Raw genomic sequence first — 14,547 nt, forward strand, 5'->3', positions numbered from 1 at the left:
ACCGTGTGGCAGCCGCTTGGAGTACAGCCATTCTCCGAGGGTTAATTGCAGGCATTTGTGGCCGTGCCAAGACAGCGGCAGTTTTTTCTCAGCTTTGATCAGCCCTGGAATCATGGCAAGCATCGTATTTATGGCGTTTAACAGCGTCTCACCCGGTGCAGTCAACGCCTCCTAGATAACAGTCCTGTGCACTCTGCTTTGCTATGTCATGCTACTTGAAGCAAAATTTCCACTGTCAAGCTTGGCAAGGCGAAAGTGGTGACGTCAAACTCACTGCGGCTAACTCGGGAACATCCTCATTAGATTCTATGGCAGTGGGGCAAGGAAGCATGACGTCAGGGATCGAAGTGCACAGGCGCAGTGCTGCCTAGAAGGCGTTGGGTGCAGTCCACTGGGTGCAATTATGGGCCCGCATGCCCATGGAGTTTACTGCAATTACTAGACGGAACTCTGGCGCTGCCATCCTTAAGCCACCATAGGAATCATGGGTAGTACATCGATCTTCGTGCTTGGGACTTTAAACGTTGTTGTGGCTTCGTTCGTTATGCTTTATCTGGACCTTAATTGGACTGAGTTTCAAAGCAATTCATACTTTTTTAATGCCGCAGGTAATACGACCCCGCAAGAACGCATAATCGCTGCCAGTTGCTGTGGTTCCGCTTGATCATACGTCCGTGGCGTAATGGTTTCAATATCGGGCTTCTGTGCTAGTAGTCCTGTATTCGAATCCTGCCGTCGGATGATTTTAATAATGTTAAGTCGATGAATTATAACGTGGTACGTTCTGAAAATTGATCACATTGCGAAGTCACACAGCCATTTGCCGCTTTATTGACGAGTGTTGCCTACAGGCAACATACCGGGAAAAACATTTCTTGCCGAGTTTCAGTATCGAGTGCGAAATTTCTGGCTAAATGTCTTCGGCCAACTTTGAATGACAGGCAGCAAGCGTCATATGTTGGTTTAGAGAAGGAACGCTCCAGACGAGGAAGAAGTTCGGCACGCGACTCACAGTCATTTGAGAGCAAGTTCAGAGGAGAGGGGCCGAGCAAGATATTCAGCTGCAGTCGCGTCACACATGTGACGTAAAGCAAATGAAATGTACACCTGTGGTTCACATATGATGAAACCTGTCTACACAAATTAAAAACGAAGCCTTGCGTGGCCTTGGCGTGAAGCCAACTTCTAGATTCCTGCCTGGAGTTTTCCCCGTATCGCTAAAAAACATTTCCGCAAAATATTTTTGTCTTTTCGCTGATTATGCTCAGTCTTGATCTGTTTTGCGCAATTAGATAGAAAATAAACATTTTTTCTAGGTTTTTATATGTCTCGTCCTTGAAGGGTGTTATGATTGGGGGTTCAATCCCATCGCTCGTGATCCGTTGTCAAGATTGGAGTCGGGCATGAATTAGAAGGTAGCTGGCCCATGCCGTCGTCCAACTTATCCACGCTGAGGACGTTCATGAAGGGAAGGAGTGCTTCTCATCGAGAACGAGGAATATGGGTTTATTTAAAGTATTGATATCAGTCTAACACGACTGTTTAAGAAAGTACATCAGTCTAACATGACTGCTTGAGAGAGAGTATCCTGAGCAGCCGCACAACAGCGGTTTTAGAGCGCAGCTCTTTGGCGTCCGTTCCTGGGTTTCGCGTCGGCGTTGTCGTCGGCGTTGTCGTCGGCCTCGTAACCAGCTCCGCCCCCCTTCGCTGGAGTGGGAGACGAAGGACGCGAGCCGCGAATGGCGGAGACCAATGAGAGCGGCCCCTTCAGTGACGTGCGCGCGCGATGCTGGTGTCATGCGGACCCTCCTTACGGCTCGATGCGCACTCGTGTTTGGTCTCAGCCGATCCGCTCGTTTCGTACTATCGTCTGCTCTCGCCCGCGCCTCGCCCGCGCCTGTTTGGTTCTGTTGGGTCGGTCTCGTTCGCGCTTGTTTTGGTTGTTATTGTGTGACATTGTTTCTTAATCTGATTGTATGCGCTATGCGAATTGTATAGTACTTTCTGGAAGCCTTGCGGCACCAGCGATCACACTGGAACCTTTGACGAGTCATGTATAAACGCCGGCTCGCTTGATCCGCAGATCAGATTTTCGACAATTACCGACTCTGCTACATGTCTCTCTCAAATTCTTTGCTTCAAAATATCGCGAAATGGAAACACGTATAGAGCTGCGCTCAAATTTCGCATTAGGGAGTATCGTAATCGTCGGGTAATTTTTTTTTAAACACTCAGTCCTCTTTCGATACCCAGGTGACGGAAACGGCCGTCCAAGCACCGTAGGCGAGTTGACCAGGCACCGTAGGGGAGAACGAGGCACCGTCGGGGAGAACGAGGCACCGTAGGGGCATTTATTCCCCGAACTGCAGCGCGCCCGCCAGCCGCCCATTGTCTGGCGTTTTGGTCGGCGCGTGAGAAGGGGTGTCAGTTGAAGTTCCCGCGGCTCAGTAACAATTGGTAACAGTAACAGTTGGTACGCCGAGCCCGTTTAGTTACAATGGCGATTTCGTGAAACTCGGCTCCAATGACGGAGAGTCGAGGACGCACGTATTGTTGTTCACACACAGTCGACTTAGTCACGCCGTGGCTAGAGGTGTGCGGCGACGCTGCCGGAATGTTGCCGGCATAGTCGCAACTGGGTGCCAAACTTGCACTGCAGCTGGTCGTTCTTAACAAGGGACGAAGTTTAGCCAGAAGGACAAAGTTTAGGCAAATCCATGTACTACACATCATTCCTATGCTGGCTGCCCTGTTTGCAGGTCCCGTAGACACCAGCGCCACAATTCCCTCTAGTAGTTGTATGAAACCCTACGCACAAGCCGACTGGGCGGCAACCGTTATCCGCTATGTTGGCTGTGTGATTGTAAGCGGAGAAGTTACTTTTTTTTTCTTTTTTAAACTCACGCCAGGAAACAGAAGCTGAACAAGAAGCGTCAGTTACTATGTCAAAACGTGACGTGGAAGAGTGTACTTCTTGATAGAAAAAGACAAGTGAAAACAGGAAATAATAGCGGGAAGGAAAACAAGCGTGCGAAAAGAAAAGGGGGGAGGTAAGTCAAAGTTTCGCCCCAAAGGCGAGACACCGCTTCCGATAGCAAATTTGTAGATAACTATACTGTATGAAAAGTAGTTTTATCGGCCGTATAAACTTGTAAACATTCCCTTACTAAATTAACAATGTTATGATGTGTAAGCGCGACTGAACGAGGATGTAGAAGGAAACAGACACACGGAGACAGCGCTGTCTCTGTGTGTCTGTTTCCTTTTACATCCTCGTTCAGTCACGCTTACACATTCAATCAGGGACTCAAGCCAATTAGCCCACCAACGTGTTTTCCCTAAATTAACAAGCGTGGCGTCACGCGCGCACAGGTAAACACGGACACATCTCGCTCGGTGAGCGCAGGAACTCGCCGTCACCATGCTGGAGTGAGGAATCGCGGCAGCAGCAGCGATAAAATTGAACTTCGTGCATCTCTCGCTTGAATGCGAACAAAACGTCGAAAGCAGAGCGCATACGAAGCTACCGGCGGTACGCTCGCTATGCAAACATCGCCGATCGCTTCGAAGATGAGCCCTGCGCGGGCGCGTACTTAGGCCACGTCGCAGTTTGCTCTCAGGATACGGCGCGCGCACGGCCGCGCCGTAGCAGCAGTCGCCAGAGAACACTTCCTCCTCCCCCCCCCCTTCCCCCGTCCCTCGCCTCAGCCCCGTGCCTCGCGGCGACAGGAGGGGCGCGCTGCCGCCCCGGCCCGCCTTCCTCGCTCGCACGCGCGAGATGAGCCGCGTTCGCCGGCTCACCCTGGCACGCTTTCACTCGCACGTACAGCATACAACGCGCGGCGACGACGCCCTTGGATTTTATACGCAACCTCACGGTGACGGGGATGGTAGAAATGCGCCTGGAGTGTCAATATAATTGGTATCGTAATAACAATAATAAAAAAAAAAGTCAGAGACCTGCGCGGCACACCCAGCACAGTCGCAGCGTAGGCTGGGGAAGCGCCTCCATAGCGGCACCACGCGCTACAGGGTCTTCGCGGCGAAGTCTATTCCCGTAGTCAAGTGTTCGATGAAAACTCGTCTGGCGAGGAAATATAATGGTGCCAGAAAACACGCACTCGCCAAGAATAAAATAAAAATAAAGAACCGACGTTTCGGGCCCCGTACGGGTCCCTTGATCACAATGAAGATGTATGCACGCGCGCGCGGCTATTTATGGTTGAGGTGGCGCAGCGTTCGGGCGTATATCTTGCGAAGATTTCCCCGCGTCGTGTTTATCGTGTGTCTAGTTGATTGGATGTACAATGATTCTAAAAACAAACGGGCAGACAAGTGTTTTTCTTTTGCAATGATGGCTGCCGAGTCCCAGTCAAAGATGTGGCCGGTTAGTTCGTGATGTTCCGCCAGCGCATTCGCGGCTGTGTGGCCCTTGGCGACGTCATTCATGTGTTCTTTCAAGCGCCGTTTAAAATTTCCGCTCTCGCCGATGTACGACACGTCACACTCCTTGCAATGTATCTTGTGTTTCTCTCCCGGGTAGTCTGTGTGTTGCAAAGCGTCTTTTGCACGTACAAGCTGTTGGCCAATTTTTCGGGAAGGCACGTGGGTGATTTGAACACCGTAGCCCTGAAAAATTCGCGCAAGGGCTTCGTTTGTTCCCACTGTGTAGGGTACCGCCGCACGCTTCACTGTTTCTTTCGCCGTTTAACGGCGGGTCTTCGCTGCGTTGCTCTCCTGCGTTCTGAGCAGTTGTCGACGGTAACCATTGTTCAACAGGTCCATTTTCACAACCTGTAGGTCTTGCCTACGTTTTGTGGGGCTCGAGCAGACCCGGAATGCCCGGAAGAAGAGTGCTGCTGCGACGGATCGCTTTTGCCCAATTGGGTGCACCGAGTCGAAGCTCAGGTACTTTCCCGTGTGCGTTGGCTTTCTGTAGACACTAGTCCTCAAGCCGCTTGAAGTCCTTTCTACGAGGACATCCAGGAAGGGAATTTGCCCGTTGTTTTCCTCTTCAGCTGTGAACTGTATACGCTCGGCTTAAAGGAATTTAGGTGCTCGAGGAAATGTGTTGCGTCCTGGCGAGGGATAATGCAGAAGCAGTCGCCCACGTATCTTAGAAATAGCTTTGGTCGCATCCCGAGCGAAGATAAGGCGGCACTTTCCATATCCTTTAGAGCAATGTTGGCGCAAACGATGGATACAGAGGCTGCCATCGCTGTGCCGAATACTTGCTTGTAATGCTTCTTGTTAAAGACGAAGTACGTATTCTCAAGGCAAAATTTTAAAAGGCGGCAAATGTCGTGGGATTCGAATGGCGTGCGTTCGGGCAAAGAAGAGTCAGCCTCGAGAAGTTGCCTGTAGCACTCGACCGCGTAGTCAATAGGCACACATGTAAACATTGACTTTACGCCAAAGGAGATCATGACTTCTTTATCGTCCAATGCAGGTGCTTCTTATTAGCTCAATGAAGTGAGCGGAGTCTTCGACGAAAGTGGGCGTGAGTCCTGCAAGCGGCCTAAGAATACGGTGCAGGTAGCCGGACAGTTCGTACAGCGGCGGGCGTTTGTAGTACACAATCGGTCGTACCGTCACGTCCGGCTTGGTAATTTTCGGCAGTCCGTAGAGCGCGGGAGCCGATCCGTTGTGGCAGAGCAACCTGCAGTGCAGATTCTTTCTGTCGGGGGGGGGGGGGACAAACTTGAAAACTTCATGTTGATGAGGATGGGGACGATAATTAAAATGAAGGTTAATTGGCGTCCCCTTTGAAATGGGGTGGTGACAAATAGTCATCTAGCCTGCTTGAGTTGACAATGTCCAGCTACATGCACCATGTTACTGCTGTATGCAAGTGCTACATGTCGGGACACCTAGTGGAATATAACGGAAACGTAATGCAAAGTTTGTACTCATCGACACTACGCGGGACGCATGTCACATCACGTGTAGGGAGCCTATACATGCAAGCGTTGTTTTAGGATCGTGACAACACCAAAAGTTTCACTGTTATATCACGCCAAATTTGGTGAGTAGCCATTTCGGTCCCCAATCTCGCTAGAAGTCGCTTCTTTGTGTTACGCTCTGATATGTACACATTCTGGCACGCGATCTAATAAATTTCTATAATTTAGTTTTATATCAATGCACACAGGAAACTATCATACACCTTTGATGTACAAAACGCCTTTTCATTTTATTTTAACGCATCAAACTTCTTTTTTCTATTGCATGTCGCGCGACACGTATAAAGCAACAAGTTATAAGGCACGGTGGCGTGCTCGTGGCAGTATTATCTCACGCCAAAAATTTCAGCTGCATTAAGCATTGTCGTTGCCTTGCACTTGTGCGTAATATATATAGTTTCTTTTTCTAGGCAACCCGTAATCGAATAAGTCTGTTTATATAATACGTAGACTGACCGACTTTGACGTAGACGTTTACTGACTCAGACACACTATATGTCTCTGGCTGCAGAAGCTAAAGTTTAATCAAAGTAACTAATTAGTTTAACGTCACCAAATTCGCTGGAAACGTGATCTGTCGACTGGTCTTTCACTATTTTGTCTCCCGCATTTTATACTTTGTCGAAAAGTTTAAGCCGCCAATTTACCAGGCGGTGGCAAGTACCCTTACAAAGGCTGTCACCACCTTAAAACAGCGCTTGCATGTATAGGCCCCCTCTTCGCGTGTCAAATGGCGCAAGGCGATGCTAATGATGATGGGGATGATTTAATGGCAGTCCCTTTAAAACGAGACGGTGACATTCACCTCACATGCTTGAACTAATCAGGTATGCCATACATGTTTTTCATTGTATCAATATTTATACATCTCCATTATCCTCTTTTTCTTCCTCAAGACTTCTGTATCTACCTTGTACCGCTACCAATGGGTGAACGGATGGATGTTATGAGTGTCCCCTTTGGAATGGGGTGGTGGGTTAGGCCACCAAGCTCTTGCTATTATACTGCCTAATGTCCTACCCAGGTTAAGAAAGAAAAAAAAAAACTATAAACTCTCACAACCAAATTTTTTGACCCCCTATTGCGAACTTCGCTTTGTACGTCTCCGTTTTTTGTCGTTTCCCTACTTTTCTTCCACCAATCTTCCACTCACCTCTTACTAATCTCTATTGCGGACATTTTTACTTTTCCACTGCTCAAGGGCTTCAAGGAGGCTAGTGGTGCCTAATCGACCGCTGGGCAGGCGTCTTCACGTTCTAATAAAACATGCTCTATCGTTTGTTTCCCTAGCTTCACCGCAGCAAGCACATGCTTCCTCTTTCTTCTTATATCTCGCTTTATAGGTGCGTGTTCTAAGGCATCCCGATCTCGCTTCGAAAAGTAATGAGCTTTCCTTTAAGTTATCATAAATTGTTTCTTTCCTGATTTCGTTTTTTCCTCTTAAGTAGCTACTCATGATAGGTTTCTTTTCCATTACCGCCACCCATAAGATCATTTCAGCCTCTGACTTTCCGCTTGACGTTCTTTGTTGCTGTGTTGCCCACCCTACAGGCCGCATACTTGCTGGCGAACTTCCTAGTTCTTTTCCTCCACTGTGAATCAATGTTTCTCCTGTACAGATACCTGAACACTCTCCCAGCCCATTTACTTTCTTCCATATTCCTCAGTCGTTCTTTATAATCAATATTACTGCAAGCTTCCTTCACTTCAGCAATGCAACAGCTACATGGTGCCACCTGTCGTATTAATATGCAACAAATAAAAGGACGCACGTGTAGACGCTACGCGACACGCCTCTCGCATCGCAAGGCAAGTGGCAAGATACGATGCTACTGACGATGATGATGGTGATTTATTGGCATCCCCTTTGAAACGCAGCGGTGACATCGTCACCTAGCCAGCATGATTTAATCAGGCACACAATATAGATTTTTAGCATTGTAGTTTATATGTCCCTAAGATTCTTCTTCTTCTTCAAATCTACTTTAACTGCGTTGTGTTGCTACCTGTGCCTCTGCTACATGGCGGTCTACCTGGTGTAATAGCATACAGCCGCAATGCAATATGTGCACGTATCGACGCAGCGTGGCGCATGTCACATAACGTGTCTCCTCTCGCGCTAAGACGCGTTTATAGGGCGCTTTTTCACTGCCTGCTAACAAGCACTGGCGTGGAGTTCCTGAACGGATTTCGCATCTGGACGCTTGTGTTCATTTGCCCGAATTTTGAACTTTCATTGGACAGTGTAGCCTGTGTGCATTGGTTGTCACGTCTGTCCAGATGTTATGTAACAACTTTCGAATGACACTACTTATAATTCAATGCGATAAAGAAAAAGAAAAGTGTCTGCGTGGCTCAGTGGTACAGTAGCTGACTCCCACGGAGCGGGCAGGTGTTCGACCCCGGTGAGAACTGCATATATTTGCCGAACTGCATATATTGGCCGACTTTGTTCCCCAGCGAAAGCTGCTACGGATGCTAGACACCGGCGGCGGAGACGGCGGCGGACACCATCGCCAACCAAAACGGCCACTGGAATGAGCACATGATAGCTTACGATGTAAAAGAAGTCACTTCATCGTAAGGTCTCTTGTATCTTGCTTCTATCATTACAATGAAAATTTTCGCGAGCCTCTCTTGTTACAGCAATTGTACATTTCTTTCCCAAATTATCAGCAGTCAAAGGTTGACGTTCCATGTTGCCTCCCTTCACCTACATTTCAATTCTTTCGGTCTCACATCAATCGCATACCGGAACCGCCTTCCCGTCGATGCCAAAGAATACAAGAAAGCCCTTAATTCCAATTTATTGTAAAGCTGCGCAACGCAGGCCACACAAAATTTGTTTTCAACAAACTCCCTCTCAAATTTGGCCGTTCTTCCGGTGAAACGTTCGAAGTTTGCGGGATCGGGGCCACATGGGCGGTTTATATTTCTTTCCACCTCGAGGTCCTGGACAGCACGCTTACGGGACCGCTACAACGGGAGAGTGGAAGGAAAGGAAAGGATATACGCAACCGCTTGGAACTCCAACGAGGAGAGGGCGCTGTGAACGTAGATATGGCCGATTTTGTTCCCCAGCGAAAGCTGCTACGGATGCCAGACACCGGCGGCGGAGACGGCGGCGTACACCATCGCCAACCAAAACGGCCATTGGAATGAGCACATGATAGCTTACGATGCAAAAGAAGTCACTTCGTCGTAAGGTCTCTTGTATCTTGCTTCTATCATTACAATGAAAATTTACGCGAGCCTCTCTTGTTACATCAATTGTACATTTCTTTCCCAAATTATCAGCAGTCAAAGGTTGACGTTCCATGTTGCCTCCCTTCACATACATTTCAATTCTTTCGGTCTCACATCAATCGCATACCTGAACCGCCTTCCCGTCGATGCCAAAGAATACAAGAAAGCCCTTAATTCCAATTTATTGTAAAGCTGCTACGCTGCTGACACGTGTTTTTTTTTGTTTCTTGTCTCTGTTTTTTTTTCCTTTTCATACCACCTACTCCTCGCTGTATTTCCTTGGTTTTGAGAGAAACTAAATACAATAAAAATAAATGACGCGTGTCTGAACGATGACCAGCCGCTTTGGGAGCTAACAAACCTGGGGCAGAATTCACATGGCTTTTCATTCGTAAGTGCAGTTTGCTAGTGGAAGAACATGTTGCTGGGCGAGTTGATACATGAAAACAAATATGGTGTTTTACGTGGAAAAACCACGATCTCATTACGAGGCACGCAGTAGTGGGGGACTCCGGATTAATTTTGACCACTTGGGATTCTTTAACGCGTAACTAAATGTAAGTACACGAGCGTTTTTGCATTTCGCCCCCACAAAAGTCCGGCAGCTGTTGGTGCACAAAAGTAAATAGATTTTTGCGTAAACGCTGTTTCACGTACTATAAATCGAGCCAAAACATCGGTGCAATCGCACCCGTCGCAATGTGATTTCTTAGAGGGCTCACTTCACAGGATTGTGATTTCAGCAGTGCGACTGGTGCGACGCCCAGGGTTGCTTGCTGCCAGGTTTTGTGGCACATGCCGCCTAATTCTTTTAATGTAATGAAAAAATCAGTGTAATTCCACTGTGTCAAGGTGGATGACCAGCGAAGCTGTATGTGAGCCCCTTAATGGCGAACTCTTTATTGCCGTGCGTCAAACGCCATATGCAATAAATGGAACGCGAGGCGCGACTAGTCGCTCCTCCACGATGTTGGGCCTCAGTAGACGATGAGGCACCGGGAGGTATACATACCAATGTATTGTTGCAAAACGCGGCGCAGCACAACAGACACGCCCCTCAACGCACTCCAAGGGCACACACTGCTTCACCGTAGCCAAGGCGATCGTGCGTTCGTCGACGTCCCGCAGTGCAGTAATGGTTGTGAGGTCGCTTGAAAACCATAAGCGGTCACACACAACACAGGCCACACAAAATTGGTTTTCAACAAACTCCCTCTGAAATTTGGCCGCTGTTCCGGTGAAACGTTCGAAGTTTGCGGGATCGGGGCCACATGGACTGTTTGTATTTCGTTCCACCTCGAGGTCCTGGGCAGCACGCTTACGGGACCGCCACAATGGGAGAGTGGAAGGAAAGGAAAGGATATACGCAACCGCTTGGAACTCCAACGAGGAGAGGGCGCTGTGAACGTAGATATGGCCGACGAGGGACAAAGTGCAGTATCTGTTCTTCTCAGCTTAATATCTGATACGGATTGTATTTGTACCTAAGATATTAAAATTATGTTTGCAAGTTGGCGGAGTGCTTAAAGCCTGCTTCACCTCCGCCATGAGTCGGCGGAGTTGAATGACCATGGCTATCTTCGGTATCGGCCCAGGTAGGGGAGTTTTGTGTCTACAAACGGATACGATAGACGCACGCCATTTTTTTCAGAACCCAGCCATATACAGCTTCGCTGTAAAAAAAAAGAAAAAAAAGAAAACGTGTACATTATAATATTGTTGACCTGTCTTTATTAGGAACGAACAATACGCGCGCTTTGTAATTTAAGAACGTTTTGAAGTTTAAATTTGCTTTCGAGTGCGCAACGGCGGTTCCTGAAGTTCCATGCGAAGAGACACGGCGTACGTAAACAGCTGTTCGTAGCTGGTTCTTCAGTGCTTTGTCTTGTCTCATGTGGCTTGTATGCACGTATATCACTCGGTCCGTGCTAGAACAAGTTACAAGATAACCTATCAACAAGCCAACCCTCATCGTATATGCATTATTCAGCTGCACCAAACTGGTCCTGTCAGCGCAACGAGTTCCTTGCGCTCCCCTACCTTCTGTAGAAATGATGTTTGTACATTGCTCATGATTGCGCATAAGCGGCGCTGGCTCCTAGCCATACTCTTGCGCCACAAGCAAGCACCAATCCCAAAACATACGTCTGCCCCTGAAGGAAGCCGCAAATGATGTGTGTATGATTCTTGAACGTGGAATGCAATCTGTGTTGTGAAGATTATTCTTTGCACTGGCTTACATTCTAGTACACATTCTATTGTAGGGGGCTACATGCTACATCTTGATTGCGTTAAAGCCTTCAGCAAGGTGTAACAGAAATGCTTCATCTTTGAAACCAAAGCAATGGTCATTGATTCATGTGATCACCTGGACAGCAGCGTTTCTTTGAAGCCATTTTCAATACATTGTAAGCAGCAGCAGAGCATCCTCTCATCTTCAAGTGCATTAAGGAGTTCCTCGGGCAATCGTACTTATTGTTTTGCCTACACATCAATGATCTGCCCGATGGCATTTAATGTATAGCGCATCGATTTATCCATGATTACGTGATACATGCAAAGTTCATGGCGCAATCGAAGATTATGCAATGCACATCATTTTTTCGATTGTTTTGTGATTTATAAGTAAGCAACGTTGCCATCTGATGGTACATTACAGCGAAACCAGGACAAACTAAGTTCATGATGCGCTATATGCCTTATGAGTATGAATACTTTGACGAGCCAGCACACGACTCCTTTCCTACGGCAAAAAGCTCTCCATGGCTAGTGCATCTTTACTGTTCCTTTTATAAACATTTGGGTATTCATCTCACTGGTTTGTCATGCGATACTAAGTCGCCTGACAGCTCTGCATTGGGTTCCCTTCGTCGTCCTTTGTGTTTGTTCCTCTTAACAGTGACAGTAAATGAATTGCTAACAGAATTTTAATTACCTCAGAGCTTGAATATGCATCCGTTATAGAAATGGTCATTCAATTACCCTGGCAAATCGTTTGGGATCTTAACAAAACAAAGCTGCTGGTCTTATTCTTTAATGAAAATAATTTAAAATCTGGGATTTTACGTATCAGAACCACAATCTGATTGTGAGGCATGCCACAGTAAGGGACTCAGGATTAATTTTGACAGCCTGGAACGCCATAACCACGGTGTTGCCATAACCACTAAGCCTCCACGACGGGTACCATTTTATTCTTTCCTATTACACCGGGCAAGGCAATGCCTGCTGTAAAAGAGGCTCGCTCTACAAAGTAGTGCTGGTAGGTACGCTCTTGATTATTTCACAAGCGGTATTACACAATGTCCTCTAATAAATTTTCAGCTGCTTACCACCCACTCATATCTGCCAGAAGGGAGAACTCTTCAAAATGGTTTTATTTCTGCTGTGTGCATGATGTAGTATGAGCATTCATGTCTTTTAGCATTTATACATGTGTAGAACGAGCCTCCTGGTAGAGCACTTACTATGCCTGTTTCTGCTTATCTGTGCACCGCTATTGAAAAATACATATTGAGGCAATGAATCTTTTCTACATTAAAGTACCGGAAAGATGCTCGTTTTGCAATTATGTGCTTTGCTTGCGGTTGGTGTTAGTATTGCTTGTTAGATTCTGCGCATGCATGATCCCCTTATGCCGTAGCCCTTGGAAGTTTAAGAGTTCAATAAATGATGGTGAACTAGGTCTAAGTGCAGGAGATTTTTCGCCTATGATTCGCACCGAAATGTGACTGCCGCGGCTGGCAATTCAACCCCTCTCCTTGCGTCAGCAGCGGAATGCCATAACCACAGTGGCAGGTGAATAAATTGAAGGGCAGTTTTGTTATCGACAGATTTTTTATTTTCTTTTCTTCACATTATGTTGGTAAAAGTTGCAAAAATTAGTGTGTCATTGTAAAAAAAACCGTTTCTCGACCTTTATTTAATGAACTTCATATTGCGGATGCTTAAAGTGCCGAAATTTCTTTTAAAATCCCAGGGTGAAATGTTCTTGTCAGTAGCACGGTACTTCACTACTTATAAAGGCAGTAATGACAGACGATATCGTTTTATGGGTTTACAGACTAATAAATGGGATCACAAATTTATTAGAAAGAATATTTCTGCCCACTTGCCTACCTGTGGACGTGCAAGATGCGCTTATACTTAAAGAACGCAATCATTCATAGGGAGTGATGCAAGTGGCCGACCTGCAGTGCATAGTTTTGATTGGCTTTTCTTTATTATGTCGTCTTCTACTGTTTTTCTACATGAGAACACGCTGTTTGTCTGCTTTTTGCATTGTTTCACGAGTTTGCATGATGTGGCGGGAGGTTGCGTTGTCTCTGCGCCATAATAGCAAGCCAATAATGTTATGTAACTGCATAATTCATTACTGTTCAAAGCAAGGGTTAATACAGGTGCAGTAAGGGTACGAAGTACGCCACATATTCAAGGTTTATTGGTTTCTCTGAAGAAAAAAAAGTTGCCCCATTGAAGAAGAGATACAACTAAACGTGCAGGAAATATTCTAGAACAAATTGACGACGCTAGTTATTCAAGCCACGAAGTTAGATATGCTAAATATATTACGATATAACCTGCACGTTTGGCATGTCAAATTGAATAAGCAGGTGAGATAAGACAAACTTTCATGATCCATCGGGAAACTTACGCCAGGAAAACAATGGAAACCGACAGGAAAACAATGGAACAAAACGGTCGCGCGCTCAGAGCAACGCCTAAAGTTCGGGTACTTTGCTCTCTTGTCATATGCCCTTCCCGAGGTTGCAATTATTTAAACTGTTCCGTACACGCGATTTTTTGCGTGCTGCTCAACAAATAAAAAAAATTGTGACGACCCCAAAAGGCCATACGTCGCGTGGGCATCGAATACATCGTAGTATTGGCAAATCGCAAAGGCACTAGATCTACAGCATACGACGCAAACGTGAAAATGCACCTCATTTAATGCGTAGCATGCCAACAAATGCATAGAAATGAGAGAATGAAATCTGCTTTTCGAGCTTTCCATTCTCACTTCGCGCGTCAGTGCTAGTACCGGAATCGGTAATACATGTCTGCACGATTGCATTTGTTGGGAGAGACCTCACTTCCCAAAACAAACCGCGAAATAGCTGTCGGCGCAATTGCGATCGGTGCGAGGGGCGACCAACCGATTGGTCGTAGTCGATAGAAAAAAAGAGGGGCGGGGGGGGGGGTCAGCACTGCGACTGCAACTTGCATGCGACGGAAATCCCTCTTCCGGTGCGATTAAAATAGCATCATATAAAACAGGCTTAATACCAACGATCACCAAAAGTTTCTATCTATGTGTGTATTCCTGTTTCACGCTGCA

At 46.8% G+C, this 14,547-nt stretch overlaps 1 protein-coding gene and 1 non-coding gene across 3 annotated transcripts in view; both read left to right on the forward strand.

The window, feature by feature from the left end:
• LOC135897354 (nose resistant to fluoxetine protein 6-like) overlaps nt 1-14,547 on the forward strand; it is a 71,722-nt gene that overhangs the window by 760 nt on the left and 56,415 nt on the right. Inside the window, exon 1 of one of the 2 annotated variants that reach the window (XM_065425968.1) lies at nt 4,744-4,908. The exons of the other annotated variant lie outside the window; for it this stretch is intronic. Coding sequence (XP_065282040.1) covers nt 4,839-4,908 — 70 coding nt within the window. The 5' untranslated portion in view covers nt 4,744-4,838. Of the gene's footprint in view, nt 1-4,743; nt 4,909-14,547 lie in introns of those variants that run through there. 2 annotated transcript variants of the gene reach the window in all.
• Nucleotides 10,621-10,809, forward strand: LOC135897367 (U2 spliceosomal RNA). Its single transcript, XR_010563028.1, has one exon. It is a non-coding gene; the product is annotated as a U2 spliceosomal RNA (small nuclear RNA).

This window comes from Dermacentor albipictus, chromosome 1 (assembly GCF_038994185.2).
Source record: "Dermacentor albipictus isolate Rhodes 1998 colony chromosome 1, USDA_Dalb.pri_finalv2, whole genome shotgun sequence".
Lineage (NCBI taxonomy): Eukaryota > Metazoa > Arthropoda > Arachnida > Ixodida > Ixodidae > Dermacentor > Dermacentor albipictus.